General features: G+C 38.1%; 1 protein-coding gene across 1 annotated transcript in view; it reads left to right on the top strand.

The window, feature by feature from the left end:
• SLIT3 (slit guidance ligand 3) overlaps positions 1-17,483 on the top strand; it is a 772,880-nt gene that overhangs the window by 579,051 nt on the left and 176,346 nt on the right. The window contains 1 exon segment of the mRNA XM_074292023.1: positions 13,522-13,593. Within this exon segment, the coding sequence (XP_074148124.1) occupies positions 13,522-13,593 (72 nt within the window).

Below are 17,483 nucleotides of genomic sequence, written 5' to 3'. Positions count from 1 at the left end.
GGCAACAGAAGTCATGAATAAAGATATTGTTAAGAATAAAAGAAACAACAAGATAGAAAGATCCAAAATTTTGTTTTTCTCTACTCTTCATTTTTTACATTTGAAAATTCCTTTAGAAAAACTGTGTTGTTTTTTTTTAAACAAAGCGATCAATTGGTTAAATAGAAGCAGCTTTTCATTCATCATAATCTAGTTTCAAAATGTATAATGAATCACAGATAAGACCTCCTATTAAGGAGTCATTGTCATTAAAAAAGGCCCTAAATTAGCAATTGATTGTTTTTATTTATTTCTGTAGGTTTTACATGACACCTGGAGAACATTTAAAATGTTATTTGGCGGTGAGAGCTCTGTGTTTAAAAATAACGCTCACCCAGTGCCAAATCACTTTCGAGTTGGGTACAAATATTGAGACAAAAACCCCAGCTGTTATTGCTTCGGCTGCTAATTTGAGGTGTCAAATTAGAACCCGACTGCTATACGTCAGTGAATAAGGCCCCTTGTGAGATCATTATGTTTTCTAACAGTTGAGAGTAATGGATTAATCAGTGCAGCATCAGTTGCTTTCATTATATGCCCACACAGTGGTTATGAGCTTTAATTTAAATGGTCCTTAGAGAGATCAAAGAATTTAGTAAACTGCAGCACCCAGGATATAGGCTAAAGTAAGAGGTTGTGAGAAGCATCTTCACGATCCTCTCACTGCAGCTCAGAAAGTCCCACTTACTGCTTTTGACCATCCAGACCACAGGCAGAACCCAGGGAGCCTGGTTAAGAGAAAGTACGCCTGTTAGCCCCCTGCTGAGATGATTCCCATCTATATATAATGCAGGTAGAGAGGAAGTGGTTGTGATGCTGGTGAGTTCTGTTGAACCTGCCCTGAGCCCGGCTGAGAATAGCTCTTGCCCACAGGAATAGACAGTACATTGCAATATGACAAAGGTTTATTAGGCACCTACTGTGGGGTGAGTGGATCAGACAGTTCACAGAAGAATGATGTGATCCACCTTCTGCCTGCTGAAAAACAGAAGAGAGTTCACGCTAGAATAGTATCCATGCCAATTAGGTCTTCTTGAAAGATATGTTCCTTCCCTTCCTTTCTTAGAGTTTGTGAGGGTCTCCAACAAGGGCAGGCTGCTGGCAGCTCAGAGAGGAAATAAACAACTATAATACTAATGTTATTTATATAATGCTTTATAGGATAATGGACTGACATTGTATAGAAAGCAGAGCAATTCAGGGGGGAAATAGTGAGTTCTAATTCAATCCAACTCAAAAAAGCATTGTTGAGTATTATTATTTATTAAATGGCACTGAGTTACCACAATAAAATGTAAACTTGTTCCTGCCTACAAGGAGATTATGTTCTATTGGGGATGGGGTTGGTAATAACATACATAAATGAATATATACATACATACAAATTTAGTCATTTTTCAGTTATGTCTGACTCTTTGCATCCGCTTTTGGATTTTTCTTGGCAAAGTTCATTTTATAGATGAGGAAACTGAGCAATCACTTTCCCAGAGTCATATGGGTAGTAAGTATCTGAGGTCAGATTTGAACTTAAGAAAGTGAGTCTAGATAGGTTTGGCACTCTATCCACAACACCTTCTAGCTGCCCCACATACTTATATGTATACATATACTTTTATATATATATTTATATATATATATATATATAAGTACACATATATACATACATGTACTTATATATTTATGTGTGTACATATATACATGTACTTATATGTGTATGCTCACATATACATATACTTATATATGTGTATATAATTATATATACATATACTTATATATTTGTACTTATATATACATATACTTATATACTTACATACACACACACATAATTCAAAGAAGGAAAAAGTGCTTATAAATTAAGCTCTGCTACTTACAGACTACATGAGATTGAAGTAGGTATCTCACATCAGTCTCCCCATCTGTGAAATGGAAAGACAAATGCCTACCCTGCTTTCCCCACTGGATATTGTAAAGATCAAAAGAAATAGTGTATGTCATAATGTTTTATAAATGATAAAATCCTAGTACTCACAAACCAATCAAGCATTTATTAAATATCATTCATATGCTAGGCATTGGATACAAAGATAAAAATGGCATCTCCTTGCCCAGGGGGAGGCTACTGTATTCTCTAAGAGAAGATAGAATATACACATCATTTCGTAGAAACAAATATGAGGTTACTATTTTTGTGGGGCAAGACTAGCTATTATCAGTGCAAAGTGTTTTTGTGATTATCATGAATATTCAGAAGCAGGCAAGTAGCTGGCAGTGAGGAGAAAGGATCTGATAATTGGGCTAGTGTCCTGCACCCAAAGGAAGGGTAGCAATACTCTTTCCTCAACTTAAACTGGTCCTTCTTGCATGCAATCAATAGTGCAGCCTCAGCAAAGAATATACATTCTATATGCATTCTAATGGAGCTGATTCAGCATAGTAGCATGAAGACAATTTCTAGGCAGGGAGAATGGTAGTACTGGGACTAATGGCCCACAGTCAGAAGCCCACAGACCTTGTTTCATCGTACTTCTGGCAATCAGCTGCTTTTGTTGTGATCTCTGCTGAATAACTCACAAGAGAGGATAGGGAAAAGGCTTCACAAGTCTTCGCTCTGCCCTTACGGTGTGTGCATTGGCCAGAGTGCTAAGGGCTGGGCGTACAAGGAAAGATCTAAATGGTCTCTGTTCCCAAGGATCACACATTTTAAACGAGAAGACAGCATGTGAATGGTGCCCGGGGATAGAGCGAGCCAGATCTAGAGTCCAGAAGATCTAAGTTCAAAGTCAGACTAAAATATTTACAAGCCGTATGATCCTGAGTAAATCACTTTACTTTTGTCTATCTTAGTTTTTCTGATCTATAAAATGGGGATAATAGCACCTGTTTCCTACCTTTATTGTGAGAATCAAATGAAATAAGGATTATAAAGTCCTTAATACACACATAAAGTGTGTATAATTATATATTTACATATCACATGTGTAATATTGCTGCATACATAATGCACGCGCACACACACACACATGCAACAGAACTCAATATCACATTGTCCTTCTTCTCAGACTATGTTATACATAAACAGGAATAACCTCAGCAATGGAATAATAGGAACACTTTCTCTGAAATGAAATTCTTTAAATTTATATCTATCTATTGCTAATCACCTCCTTGATGTCATGTTCTTCTTCAAGCACAAAGGATAAACAATAACAATGACAATTTTTATAGCATGTGTTGTATATTATACATATATATAAAACACACATATATACACACAGTACACATTTATACATATTTAATATATACCCATATATAGTAGGTATATATATATATATATCTTTATATATATATATATACATATATACATATATATGTGTGTGTATGGTGTGTATATATATATATATATATATATATATATATATATATATATATATATATATATATATATATATATATATATATATATATATATATATATATATATATACACACACATTGTATGTGACTTTCTGAATTCAAATCTGGCCTCGGATACTTAGTAGTTGTGTGACTCTAGACAAGTCCCTTCACCCCGTTTGTCTCAGTTTCTTCATCTGTTAAATGAACTAGAGAAGGAAATGGCAAACCACTCTAAGAAAACCCCGAATAGGATCACAAGGACTTGGACATAACTGAAATAACTGAAAAACAACAAAATCTTAGATAAAAAAAAATTGGAGAAGGGGGAACAGAAAATAGAAACCAGAAAGAAAAGTTCATCAGCATTTATTAAGTACCTACTATTTGTCACTGTACTAAGTGCTAGAGACATAAAGAAAGAGCCAGGGAAATCCAGAAGTGGGGATGAAGAAAGAAACAGCAGTCATTGGAAAGATATGGAACCTTGAGATGGAATGTTGTGTGTAAGGAATATAGCACTGGAGAAGAATAAATATTTTAAAAAGAAGTAAAAAGGGGTTTAGTTGTGAAGAGCTTCAAAAGCCAAACAGAAGGTTTTCTATTTACATATTATATAATAGATTTTAGCCATTTGAGCTTATTGAATTGGTGAAAAGATGTAACATAGCTATGGATTATGGGAAAATCACATCACCGCTGAGAAACTGAATTGGAGTTAAGAGAGATTATGAATTGTGAGGGTCTTATCTGTGAAATAGGAGAGACAATATCAAAAAAAAGGTTACTTCTGTCCACAAATGAAGGCTACAGAAGTCACCTTTACCTTTATAAGAAAGCAGCAAGCTTTTTAATGATCATTTTCCAAATCAGAAGTTTTAGCATTCTGAGAAGACAGACAACCTATACGTTATCCAAATTCTAGGGAAGGAAGTGTTACTCAATTTTGTCAACAGTCATCTTTGGATCTTTGTACCCTGCTGTTCCAGTGGACCTTGGTATTTATAGCATTTTAGATTTAGACCTGGAAGGGACATTTGAGGTCAAGTTTAATCCCCTCTTCTTAAAAACTGAGGTTCAGAGAGGTTGTAACTTACCAATGGTTACACAGCTAATAAGTGTCTACGAATCTTTTCAAACCCAAGGCCTTCCTAGCTCCTAAGCTCAGTGCCCTTTCACACAATACCAGCTTCTAATTGAAACCTGTTATTTTGTCCTCTCCTGTCTATTTTAAACTTTTCATTTTGACAAGGGGGAATAAGTACAGCTAATAGATCTCCCTTATTTAAGGCATTAAGCTTCCCTGATTTTATTACTATAGTTCAGGGATGAGCCAACCAATTCAGGGAGGAAGAAAGGATACAGCTAATTTTCCTTCATTCTCCCCTCCTTATCACATTGTTCTGAACTCCACCTTACTCCAAAAACTAAAAACAGAACAAAAAACTCCTAAAGCACCAAATGTAACACCTACATAGTAGGTGTTAAATGTTGATGTAACCTCACTTGTCTCAAATACGTACACACCTCAGAATTGGAACTAGTTTAAAAGTTTGTTGCCGCTGACATACTTAGAGAAAGGACTACTGATGGACAGAACATAGCAATTTTTTCCCAGTAATATGCAGAATAATATTCTGGCTATACATATAGGCAAAGGAGACAAACTGGCTGTCTTGGGTTCTAAGAGCTGCCTGAGATTTTGAGTGTAGAAGAGATCCTGACTGTTCGAGTTTGGGCAGAAGGCATTTTTCCTCTACACACAGAAGCAAATAGGCTAACCTTCAAGGGAACCCATCCAACCTAAGGAGTCTGTGAAAGGCCCTTGATTCCCAGCTGAACTAGGAGCAGCCCAGAAGAATGGCAGGCAGGCATCAGCTACAGATGCCCAGTTTTGCAATTATCCGTTGCATGCACATAGATAATATTGTTGCATTAGAGCCAATTACATGGTGTTATGGACACACAACACACAGATTACACTCAGAGCCAGGAAAGCACACAATGATAAAGCGGTGTCCTAATCAGAGGAGACAGAGGGAAATGTCAGCCTTGTTAAGGCTGCCAGCGCCAAGACTGCTCCAGCCAGGCCCAGATCCTCCAGATCAAAGATGTCTATCCTGAGCAAGATCAGGGAACAGCTACAGAACTAGGCAAATGAGCTCCTGGCATTCAGCAAGAGGGACCCAGAAGCTGAGATGGGGGAAGGAGGGAAAGTCGGGACTCTGGAAGCGTGGCTGCCATTCACATCCTGAGAGAGCCAGAGGCTTGTTATTTGCAGAGTCCAAGTCTCCTCCTCGGGGCTTCTACCAGTAGCCAAAACCACCAAGTGTTCCATATGATATATATTCAGTTCAGTCAGTTTCTAGGAAAGGGAGAGTAGGCAGACAGAGATGGTAGACTATTTTGATCCCAGATTTGCTCCCCTCCCAACCTCGATAATGGACCCATGTACTCACCTTACCTGGCAAGTGGAGCCCTCTCTATTTACTAGAGTACCTTGTAGCTGGTTCATGGTCACATCTCCACTACTAACAATTAAAATAGGCAGATTTCTTTTTTTTCCATTCCAGATAAAAAAGCTGCTGAGTAAGTCCAAAGAAAGAGAAATGGGGATAAGGAGATGCCAAAAGAGGAGAGGGAAAGAAAGAAAATAGAGGAAGAAGAAGGAAAAGAATAGAAGGAAAAGAGAGAAGGAAAGGAGAAAGAAAGGGGATATAAGATGGAAAAGAATAGAGTGGATAGAGGAAGAGAAAGAAAGGGGAAGAGGAAAATGAAAAAATAAGAAGGAAAGAGAGAAAATTAATTTTAAATCAAAATCAAGGCTTTCTTAGAATGTGACAGTAGGCTTAGCCTGTCATGAATCATGGCTTATAGGCAGGCTTGCAAAGTAGTACTCTGGAGATGGTCCTTAGACTTGTCAATTTTGCATCTTGTGCCTGTCACTATAACTTGTTTTGTTGTATAATCTTAGGAAAGTCACTTAATCTCTCTGGAATTCTGTAGCTTCCTCTGTGAAGTGGGGACAATCATTCCTGCTCTTTTCATTCTGAGCTGATATTTATGCTAAGATTTTCAAAAGAAGAGGGGAGCTTCATACATATCTACATTCATATGTATTTACATATATATACATACTAGACAGGTAGGTGGGGCAGTAGTTAGAGCATGAGGTCTGAAATCAGGAAGACTCATCTTAAATTCAAACATGGCCTCAGACACTTACTAGCTATGTGACTTTGGTCAAGTCCCCTGTTTATCTCAGTTTGCTCATCTGCAAAATGAGTTGGAGAAAGAAATGGCAAACCCCTTCAGTATCTTTGCCAAGAAAACCCCAAATGGGATCATGGAGAATTGGATGTGACTGAAACAACTCAACAATAATAAATATAATACATATGTATATGCATTTACATATGTATTAAGAAATTAGAGAATTTTAGAGCTAGAGAGAGCATCTAGTTAATTTGTCCTTGACTAATAGGCAGGCAATAAGAAAATTAACTGTCTCTTCATTGATTAGCATAGTTCTCAGCACACAGTAGGTGTTTAATGCTTGTTTAATTGAATTGATGAATTGAAGTAAAATGTCTCAAATCACAATATTAATTAATGGAAAAACTGAGACTATAACCAATGAGTCGTGATTACCAGGCCAATAATTTTCCCTTTCTGCTTTAGTATCTTTGATTGTTCTCAATTACTGTTAATGAGTCAAATATTTTCTAGTGCCCCAAGTCACTCCTTTAGTTAATTATGTGCTAGGGAGAAGTGTTAACTCTTTCCTACCTTTGGATAATTTTTAGAGCAGTGGAACAAAAAATAAACACCAAGATTATGACCAACCTTGAGGAAGCATTGAGAAAATGCATATTTAATTTAAGAGATTCAGGACTGTTGGGGTGAAATAATACATGTATTGTCTGAAAGAATTTCTGGAGTAGTCCAATGAGAAGCTAGCTTTGGAGTCAGGAAACTCCAAATTCAAATCTTATCTCAGACACTAGTTATGACACTCAGGTTCTCTTAGTCTCATTTTCCCCAACAATCAAATGGGGATAATAATTGCACCTACCAGATTATTGTGAAGATCAAATGCTACTCCTCTGCTCAGAATCTTTAGCAGTTTATCATTCTCTCTGGGAAGAAATTTAAATTTCTCCTTCTAGCATCAGAAGTCCTTCATAAGTATCTCCTACCTATCTTTCCAGGAGAGCTGATTATTAAATTTACATCTTAGAAATTAGCAAGAATTGAGCTTGATTTATTGTTTTGTTGATCATCTAAACTTTGAAAGTAATGGAGAACATGTTAACCATGCAGATTACACTTTAAAATATGCCACAGATCTCCCCCACCTGTCCAACCCCAAGAGCCAGTTGTTAAACATTTACCAGCAATTTCTGCATAAAATCTAAGAGCAGGCACACAGAGCCATTCCACCTTAATTTTTCCAATTGTGAGCAGCAAGTGATATGAAAGCTATAACTCATCTGGGTTAGAGGGGAACGGACTTTTCTTAGGGACCAATAAGTAATAAAAGATATAATATGTCCCCTATTGATAAAATCACAGACACTAAGATGAGGAAGAGATTTCAGAGTTTTCTAAAGGGCTGTTAACATACCTAAATACAACATATTGAAACAAAAAACCCATCAACAACATCCCCCCCCTCCCAAGATTGTCCACTTTTGTTATTATTCAGTTGTTTCAGTCAAGTCCAAGTCTCCATGAGCCCATTTGGGGTTTTCTTGCAAAGAAATTGGAATGGTTTGCTATTTCCTTCTCCAGCTCATTTTTACAGATGAAGAAATTGAAACAGGAGAGATTAAGTGACTTGCCCAGGATCACCCAGTTAGTACAGCTCAGAAGCCACCTTTGAATTTAGGAAGATAAGTCTTCCTGATCCCAGACCCAAAGCTCTGTGCACTATGTCACCACCTACTTGCCCTAATCCACTTTTGGGTCATTCTCATTATAAAGAAGCTTTTGCTGAATGAACAGTTATCAGGCACAATATATTGAAGGGCAGCCTTGATAGAGAAAGAGACAGAGACAGAGACAGAGACAGATCGACAGACAGAGACAGAGAGACAGAGAGAAGACCTAAATTCAGATCTTACCTCATGATAGTTTTGTGGCAAACGGCAAATCACTTCTCAAGTCCTTAAGCAACCTATTAAACTATCTACATTAATGAAGGGGATTTCTTTATGAGAATTGCCCCCATGCACATTTAGCCTCTCACCCCCAGTATTTTCTTTACCCCACTAAACATCTCTAGTCCTTTCAAGCACTCTAAATGATATAATCTCCAAGACATGGGGATTCCAAATAAGGATGTTTTCATGGAAGCATAGTAAATAAAAAGCAAGCTGCTAGAGGAATCAGCACTTGAGAGGTTAATTGTGGCCCCACTCCATAAACCCCCACCAAAAAATATTGTTGGTTCTGAGTTCAGAGTTGAAAGTTGAGAGACCCAGGTGCCAAATCATCAAAGTCTGAATACAGTGTTTAGCCATTTTGGTTCTGGAATAATTGCTATTATCGTAAATGCTTTATAGCTCTCATTATAGCTCACATTTAAATATCAGTATAATAATACATTAATAAGTCATCTGTGCAGTGTTGCTGTCTGCTATAGTTACAGTTGAAGCCCAGTGCTTAATTGTACCATACATGCAGCCAAATTAGGACCTAGCCATTTGCTGGAGATTTCCCTGGGTTGTTTGGTAAATGCTGTCACTACAAATAAATGGAAAGAGGGAAGACTAGAGATGAGAGGGGTGGGGGTGGGCCTGGGGGTGGGAGGAGAAGGTCTCTATTATTTAAAGGGACTGTAAGTCTTTGCATTTATGAGGTAAAGAAGCTATTCTAGTGAGCATCTGGCAGTCAGTCAATTTGGTTCAGCACAGCAAACATTTATTAGTCAAGGCACTGTGTGAGATACTACCAGTGTCATTGATTGTGGATGTACTTTGTAAGGGCTCTATACTAAAAAAGAAGAAAATAAAAAACATAGTTATCTGTCTTTGGGAAATTCTCAAATTGATGGGGAAGGCAATAGCATTTGGAGCTGGAAAGGATATTAGAAGTCTAGTCCAATTTCTTAATTTTATAGATGAAGAAACTGAAGCCCAAAGAAATTTAGCAACCTTTCCAGGCAGACTAAAGTACTATGTGGCAAAGCCAGGATTTATATCAATCAGTCAATAGAGAAGCATGTCTTAAGTATCTACCGTATACCAGATACAACTATACTAGATGACAGTGGAGAGGAAAAAATAATCATTACACTGTAATGGGAGAGACAAATACAAACATAATATAAACATAAAATGAATAAATTAAATATATATATACATACACACACACATATATATATATAGGGTGTCCCAAAAATCTTAGTTCAGTTTTAAGTTTTAGTAATTTAAGAAATATAAATACTATCTATATAACCTATACTGAATTGCTTACCATTTTAGAAATAGAAAAGGGGATGGAGGGAGAAAAAATTGGAACTCAAAATCTTGTTAAAAATGGATGCTAAAAATTGTCTTTACATATATTTGGAGCAGAGAAATAAAATACTATTTTAAAAAGTTTTAAAATTTTAATGTTACAAATTTAGAAAGTATAACTTTTTAAAAATTAGTTATTTTAAATTTTAACAGATTGATGTTTAGTTGATTTTCTATTGTAAAAAATTTCATCAGCTGCTGCTTGCTTAGTGACCAAAGGGACTGCAATAAGTACAAGATTTTGATGCATACTTGATAGTTTTGATGTGACCACACAAGGAAAAGTCTAATAGAGATAGATCAAGTGAATGAGGTAGCCAAGCCAGGAGACCTCCTTTACCAGTCCACTGGTTTGAGAAAGTGTCATCTAGAAACAGTCACACACATAATGCATAATTACAGGATGGTTTATACTTTTAAAGTTTAAATTAAAATTTTAACTGACAAAACTGACAAAATTACATGTAAAAGAAATTGAGATAATTATTTGTTTTCTAAAATTTGTTTTATAAAACCTTTATACTTCTGGAGTTATTAAAACTTAAAATAGCACTAATACTTTTGTAGCACCCAAAACAGTCATTAAACACAAGGTAGTGTGGAAAGGACCTAGTATTTAAGGGAGCTGGAGATAGGAATCAGGAAGGACTTAATATAGAAAATGGTGCCTGAAGTGTGTCTTAAAGGAAGAGAAAGACTCTGAAACTGAGATAGAGAAAGAGTGCATTTCATCTATGCTGGGAAGAGATGGGGTTATAGGAGCAAAATGATTGAGGAACTCAAAATCACAGAATTTAGGGATTTCCTTGACTAAGTTTATAGAATATGTGAAATTAGGGAACTCCTTCAAACAATTTCCCTATACTGGGGTTATAAAATTAGACTCAGGCTTTGTGGCTCAGTGTTCATAAACCACTTGTTGAAAAGACTTGAGAAGTGACAGGAATGAGTGAGGTTAAGATAGGTGTGTGAATCAGATGAAGTTAGGAGTTAACAAAGGATCCTTGTTCTTAACGTTCTGCTTCAGGGTTACTCTTCAATCTTGCTTTCCTGAGTGTCCCAATATATACAGGACCTACTAATTCATGAGACTAGGGGTGTCCCCCTTTTGGCTGGGTAAATGTAAAACACAAAATTGTCACTTCTCTCATTCCTTATAGCTAACCAGATTCCTGTCTGAAGATGGCTCAGGTGGTAGGGATCCAGCAATAACAAGAAAGTATTTTGTTTGGAAAACTGCTTTGGAATGAACATGGAAAGGGGACGTAAACTCAGTTGAAGATTATAGAATAGGTTATTTGCAGAAATGTCTCTGATTATATTTCGGTGGGTTGGGGAAAGAACAGTCTGAGTAGGAATAGATAGCCTCCAAATGTCGAATTCTAGGCAATTTGACAGTCTTCTGGCATTCATAGCATACCTCCCAGCATTTAGAAAAAAGAAGAGTTTTTTTCCTGTCCCTTTAGTCCTTGAGCAAAACTATACCTTAGGTCTGAACATTAAGGAAAAGGGATGTTCCAAGCATGCTACGTCAAAGGTTTCAATCGTGGCTCAGCTAGTGACTCCAACAAATTCAAGCCAGTAGTTATAGTTAGCCCTGGAACTGGAGGTATGAATGATGGACTTTGTTATATGCCTGGTGTCTCATAATGCACCTACTCTGAGGCAGAAGGCAAAAGTAGCTTTCTTTTGTTGAATAGAAACTTCCAGGGAGAGGACCCTTTCTTATCACTGGAAAAAAAGGAGGGAGGGCATGCAGAGAGATGCCAGTGTAGAAAGGGGCAAGGTAAAGAAAAGGATAATGAGGTCACTAGTAAACTCTGGACCAATAAAAGACAATATAGAATGACAAAATTTTAAAGTTGGAAAGTAGATCTTAGAGATCTTCCAGTCCAGCTCCACCTCCACCACCCCCCACGGCTTTTTTTGTTTTACAATTTAGGAAACTGATATTCAAAAGCTGTCACTTGCCCCAAAATCACAAGACAAATAAAACTTCTGAGAATAAATTAATAGGAAATTCTGTCCAAATGCTACATTCACATTCTTATTTTTCAAAACCCTCCACATCTTATAGCTTAAAAAAACATGGGACTGTGGAGGTGGAGTGGGCAGGAAATGGTACTTGTTAGTTAAGAGCTGTCATCTCCATGGATGAGTAGGGCAGAAATGGATTCCTCATTCCCATATCCAAACAACCCAATTCTCCCACACTTGACCCTGCCCCTCAAAGGGTTTTTTTTTTTGTTTTTGTCTCTTTTATTAATTTCCATTTCCCGTGGAATGTTTGATGAACTTTTCAGCTTCTAATCTGCCAAGGAGTCATCGATGTAATTAGGAACAATACAAATGAGGGCAGCCTGCCCTAGACAACTCACAGCCAGTTTGTTTATAGAAGAAAATATTAATCAGCTGCCTTGACTCAGAGAAAACTGGCTGGGATCTCCCCTTTTAGGGAGTGGGAGTGGGAAGTACCAGTTCACCTGCTAGAAGCTGAGGGTTTGTCATAAGAGATCCATCCATCTAGGCCCAGGATTTATAAAAATGAATATTTTTCCACTGAGATAACCTGAATTCAAATTCTGAATCAGACACTTGTTAACCTAAGTGACTAAGTCATCTTTCTTCAGTCTCAATTCCCTAACCTATATAGGGAAGAAATTGGACTCAATGGTCTCTAAGGTCCTTTCCAGCTAAATTTATAATCCTATTATCTCTAGTACATTCATTCTATAACATTATGTATTTTAGATATCTCTGCTTTTAACTTAATCCCTTACTACTTCCATGGTAGCTGCACACACTTATATTTCTATAGCATCCTTTAAAAAAATAATATTATATATTATAATATGAGTGTGGTGGCAAACACTGTGATTGCTGCTACTGAGGAGGGTTGAGGCCGAGTACTCCCATGGGAGTAGGGAGACACCAAGGCTGCCTAAAGAAGATAAAATCAGTCAGCTCAGATCTGTGAAGATCAGCAGTGGAGTCGGACCTGTAAGCAGACATAGCATATTCAGCCTGGGCAAGACATAAAAATCCAATCTTTAATTTTTTAAAGTTTGCTCTTGTTTTATAATCTCTGGATTATCTTGTATTCCTTGAGGTCTAAGGAGAAAGTTGTTAATGACCAGCAGGATCAGGGAAGTCTACATGGAAGAGGTTGGCATTTGAGTTTGATTAATGATATATTACACAATTAGAGAGAAAGAGTGTTCTAGTATTCAGATGGAATTCAAAGATTCTGAGAGGAAACCTGGGGAAGGGAAGGATTTGATGTGTATACCTCTACATTTTTGGTTGTTGAGCAGCAACCCATATGGGATTGGCCAGTGTTAGAGATAGACCATTTCGAGTTTGGCTGTCAACAAAAGGTGCTGTTTGAGTCTCTCCACTGAATGTGAGTCCCCAACCCCCTATTTATAATCACAGGCTGCTGATTTATGGGTACTCTTGCAAACTTCCCCTGTCCAGACGTTGACTCATGTAAACAGCCTCTGCCTGCCAACACAGATCCATTGATCACCTAATGATATTTTTTCTTCCTCTACTTTCTCCACAGTACCCTCAACAACAACAACATCAGCCGCATCCCGGTCACCAGCTTCAACCATATGCCAAAGATCCGTACCCTGTGAGTATTTAGTTCCTGCTTATTCCCCCTCCCCTGTTTATCCCATCCCTTTATACCCATTGCATGCCCCTCCCATCCTGAGCCTACCAGAACCTAAGAGAGTACTACTGGGCAATTTTATTGTTATTGTTGTTCATTCTTTAAAATCTTTGAGTAGACCCACACTTTGCGGCATAAGTCTTTGTGTCAAACATGGGAGCAATGAACCCCTCAATGAAATAGGGGATGTCCCCCAATACATTTGGATTTTAAGCCCTTTTAAAAGATTGACCATGCTAGTTTTCAGAAATGGAACTTCTCTGGGGTTTTAGTGGTGAATAGAATTGCGTTATGTGACTAAATGCACACAAGGCCAAAGTACAGTAGAACATTGAACTTTTTACCCAGAAATCTGAGCAAAAGCACAAAGAAACCAGACTCTCGACTCAAGCAGAATGTAAGCCCCTTGCAGACAGAAATGGTTTCATTCCTGCCTTTGTATCTATCCCTAGCATCTGGCATACAGTGGGCATTTAATATTGTTGAGTGAATTAACCTGAGCTAAAGTGAACATGGGTGCATAGAGATTTGAGATTTGCTGGGGACCTCAATGAAGCCATGTCATCCATCCCCCTGCCTCCTAAGAAGAGCAGCAGATGAGATTCCGTTCTGTAAGTCACTGATTTTAAAGATTGGCTCAGTTCCCAGATTAGCTTCCCAAACTCTTCCCACAGCCACTCATGTAACAATGTAATTGGCAAAATAAAACATAAATTTCTCCATGTATACTCTTTTCCTTCCTTCTTTAAATGTGTGGAGGATGCAAGAGATGAAGGTTTAAAGAGAAGCTCATTGGGTTGACTCCAGGGACTAAAGCAAATCCTAAAAATAGTGAATGAAGAAGGCAGTCTGTGTCTTGGAGAAGGAAGCAGTGAGCTGCTGTGGGATGGAGTGTGTATCTCCCCAGACAAGTGAATTGAATAGAAGAAAAATGACTCTCACCTGCAGAAATTGGCAGGCTGATTCCTGTGGGCTGATAATCAGTGATTTATACTTCCTCTCCTTTGTTGTCCTTTAAGGAGTAGCCTTAATAGAAGCCAGGGCTGTTTTCTTGGGGAGGGGGGGAGCAGCCTGGAGTTGTTTGGTACATTGTTTTGAGGAGACCTTTGTGTTTGTGGTTGCCGTCATTCCCCCTGATATTCCAGAATATTATTCTGGTGATTTCAGATCAATCAATCTCACCCATTCCTCAAGCTGCCTGTCTGTGGCCATTTTTTCCTTAGTTTAATTTCAGAGATGGCTTTGTATATCGCTCCCTGGAGGCATGCACTGACTAATTCCCCCCCCTCCTCTCTCTGTAATTAAGGGGGGAAGGGATGGGATAGAAGGAGGGGGGTGAGGAGAAGGGAAGGAAGTCATAAATGGGATTTATAAAGGGAAGCTTTTATATTGAATTCAGAGAACCACATTTTATAGAAAATGAACACTGACCCCTCTCTAAAAGGATTTGCTGGAAATTTAATTTCGAGTCTGTGGCTAAAAGGTACCTTTATAAATTGGCATTTGTATTCATTCACCTTATGTTCTCTAAAGGTAGTTTCATCAATATTGAGTGCACCGTGGCAGTCAGCTAATGGTCATGCAGCAATATGCACCAGTCAGCCACCTCTACCATGCAGTGTATAAATAAAGAAAAACAACAACGAAGAGAGCCATGTGAGAAGAAGAGGCTGGGGCTCAGTGAAAATGGTTTACTTCTTTTTACCATCCATCTGTTTCATCAGTAGCAGAAGGACTATCAAAAGCATAGCACATATCCAATAAACAGAGCCAGTGAATAGAAGGCCCGGCTCTTTTCTGTCTGACTCTTTCCTCAATGCCAGATCCTTAGAAGCCAGTCCATTTACCTTATCATCACCCCTTTCATTACTTTTCACATAAATTATTTAAAGCCATCAAAAATAATTCCACACATACATACACGCATTCAACCTTAGTTCAGGATTATTAGAAACATTTCTGGCAATATCCAGGGTCACATTTCATGATCATTTAACTTTAATACTAAAACTAATTTTTTTTCTGATGCTTCCTAGTCCAGTTTCCAAACTAGATCATTCAGGGCAGCTTGGAATAATCAGTCAGCTAGACTCCCCCATTAGTTCTGACAGGTAAAGTTCATAGAGGAAGAAATAAACCCCACCCACCACTCCAGTTCTTTAGCCAGAAACTTTATTGCTGGCTCTTAATGTCATTTTGTGGAGGCCTCTCTAGGGATCCCTTTTAAAAGTATAAAGATGGTGCCTTTTGATGATATGAAAGGAAGTATCTTTTTCAGATTTGATCAATATGTTGATTTGATTTATGAACCTGTATTTATTTGTTGCAAAACAAGCCTCCACTACATTGGGAAGTGGCAAGCATTATTTGTTTAAAAAAGAAAGAAAGAAAGAAAGGAAGAAAGGAAGAAAGGAAGGAAGGAAGGAAGGAAGGAAGGAAGGAAGGAAGGAAGGAAGGAAGGAAGGAAGGAAGGAAGGAAGGAAGGAAGGAAGGAAGGAAGGAAGGAAAGAAAGGAAGGAAGGAAGGAAGGAAGGAAGGAAGGAAGGAAGGAAGGAAGGAAGGAAGGAAGGAAGGAAGGAAGAAAGAGAAAAAGAAAGAAAGAAAATAAGAAAGAAAAGAAAGGGGGTTAATTTTTTTAAAATTAAAAAGAAAGGGCTTTGCAAGCCTTTAAAAAGGGTATGTGGAAAAGGCCCATGGGGACAGACTGGTGGTGATAAATATGTAACAATTAAAAGAAAATGCCCAGTGGGACAGGTCTCTTCCAGGTAAAGGATGGGAGAGGAGGGAGAAGGATGAATACAGTTGCAGAACTCTTCGACACTCCCCCTCCCCATTCTCTAAATTAATCAGCTCAGTAAGAATCTGGTTAAACCTTCTTTTGTTATTGCATTGATTTCTTACCTTTGATTAGAACTGACAAGAATTAGCCTGAATCGATTCCCCCCTCTCCATTTTTTCTTGTTGTTCAAATGGCTTTATTTATGCTTATCATATGGACAGTGTTCATTTGTTAAATGTGAATCTCCTGCATCCCCTCCAACACAAGTGATGTCTGTAGGCAGTAAACACCTTTACAAATCCAAAAGGAACTCTGATGGGGAGAGGACTTGGGGTACCCCAAGCACCAAGGAATGTCTCATCCCCGAAATGGCTGAAACCTGTCCAGTACTTCCTCATTGTCCCTGATGCCTTATTTTTGAGTGAAATTTCGCTCTGTTTGCTTTCCATCACTGCTGATGGTTCCAGGAGACCATCCCCTGTAGCTTAGAGGCTAGTTGATAGTAAAGCAATTCTCAATAGTCTTTGAGCTAGAGAATTTGAACTCCTTCAAATAGCTTTTCTAACTAGAATCCCTATAGGAAGTGAAGGGTAAAGGAATGCCCCTCATTTCATATTGATGTGAAGGTTTTCAATTAAGGAAAGACATCTCATTTTTTCTTTAATCCCATCAAGAATACTGATTTTAGAATCAATCAGACTGTTAAGCAGGAGAAAGGAGAGGGAAGGGAAGGGGGAAAGCATTGATGAGTGCCTACTATGTGCCAGCCATGTATTATCTCATTTTAACAAGCATTTGTCAAGCTTCCGCTCTGTCAGACACGATTTTTAGGTCCTTACTCTCCAGGGTGAGGAGGTGGGTGTGTGATCCTAGGAGACTGGGAGGATGGCAGTGCTCCTGACCAAAACAGAGAAGCCAGTGAAGGGGTGAGTTTGAGAGGAATATGAGTCCAGTTTGGGACATGATGAATTTGAGATGTTTCTGGGACGTCCAGCTTAAAACGCCTTCCAGGTAGTTGGTAATGGTAAGACTAAGGTCGGAAGAAAGACTGGGACTGGATATATAGATTTGT

The sequence above is a fragment of the Sminthopsis crassicaudata genome, chromosome 2 (genome assembly GCF_048593235.1).
Source record: "Sminthopsis crassicaudata isolate SCR6 chromosome 2, ASM4859323v1, whole genome shotgun sequence".
Taxonomy (NCBI): domain Eukaryota; kingdom Metazoa; phylum Chordata; class Mammalia; order Dasyuromorphia; family Dasyuridae; genus Sminthopsis; species Sminthopsis crassicaudata.
Note: the sequence above shows the minus strand (reverse complement) of the source record. Positions and strands in the feature narration are given on the sequence as shown.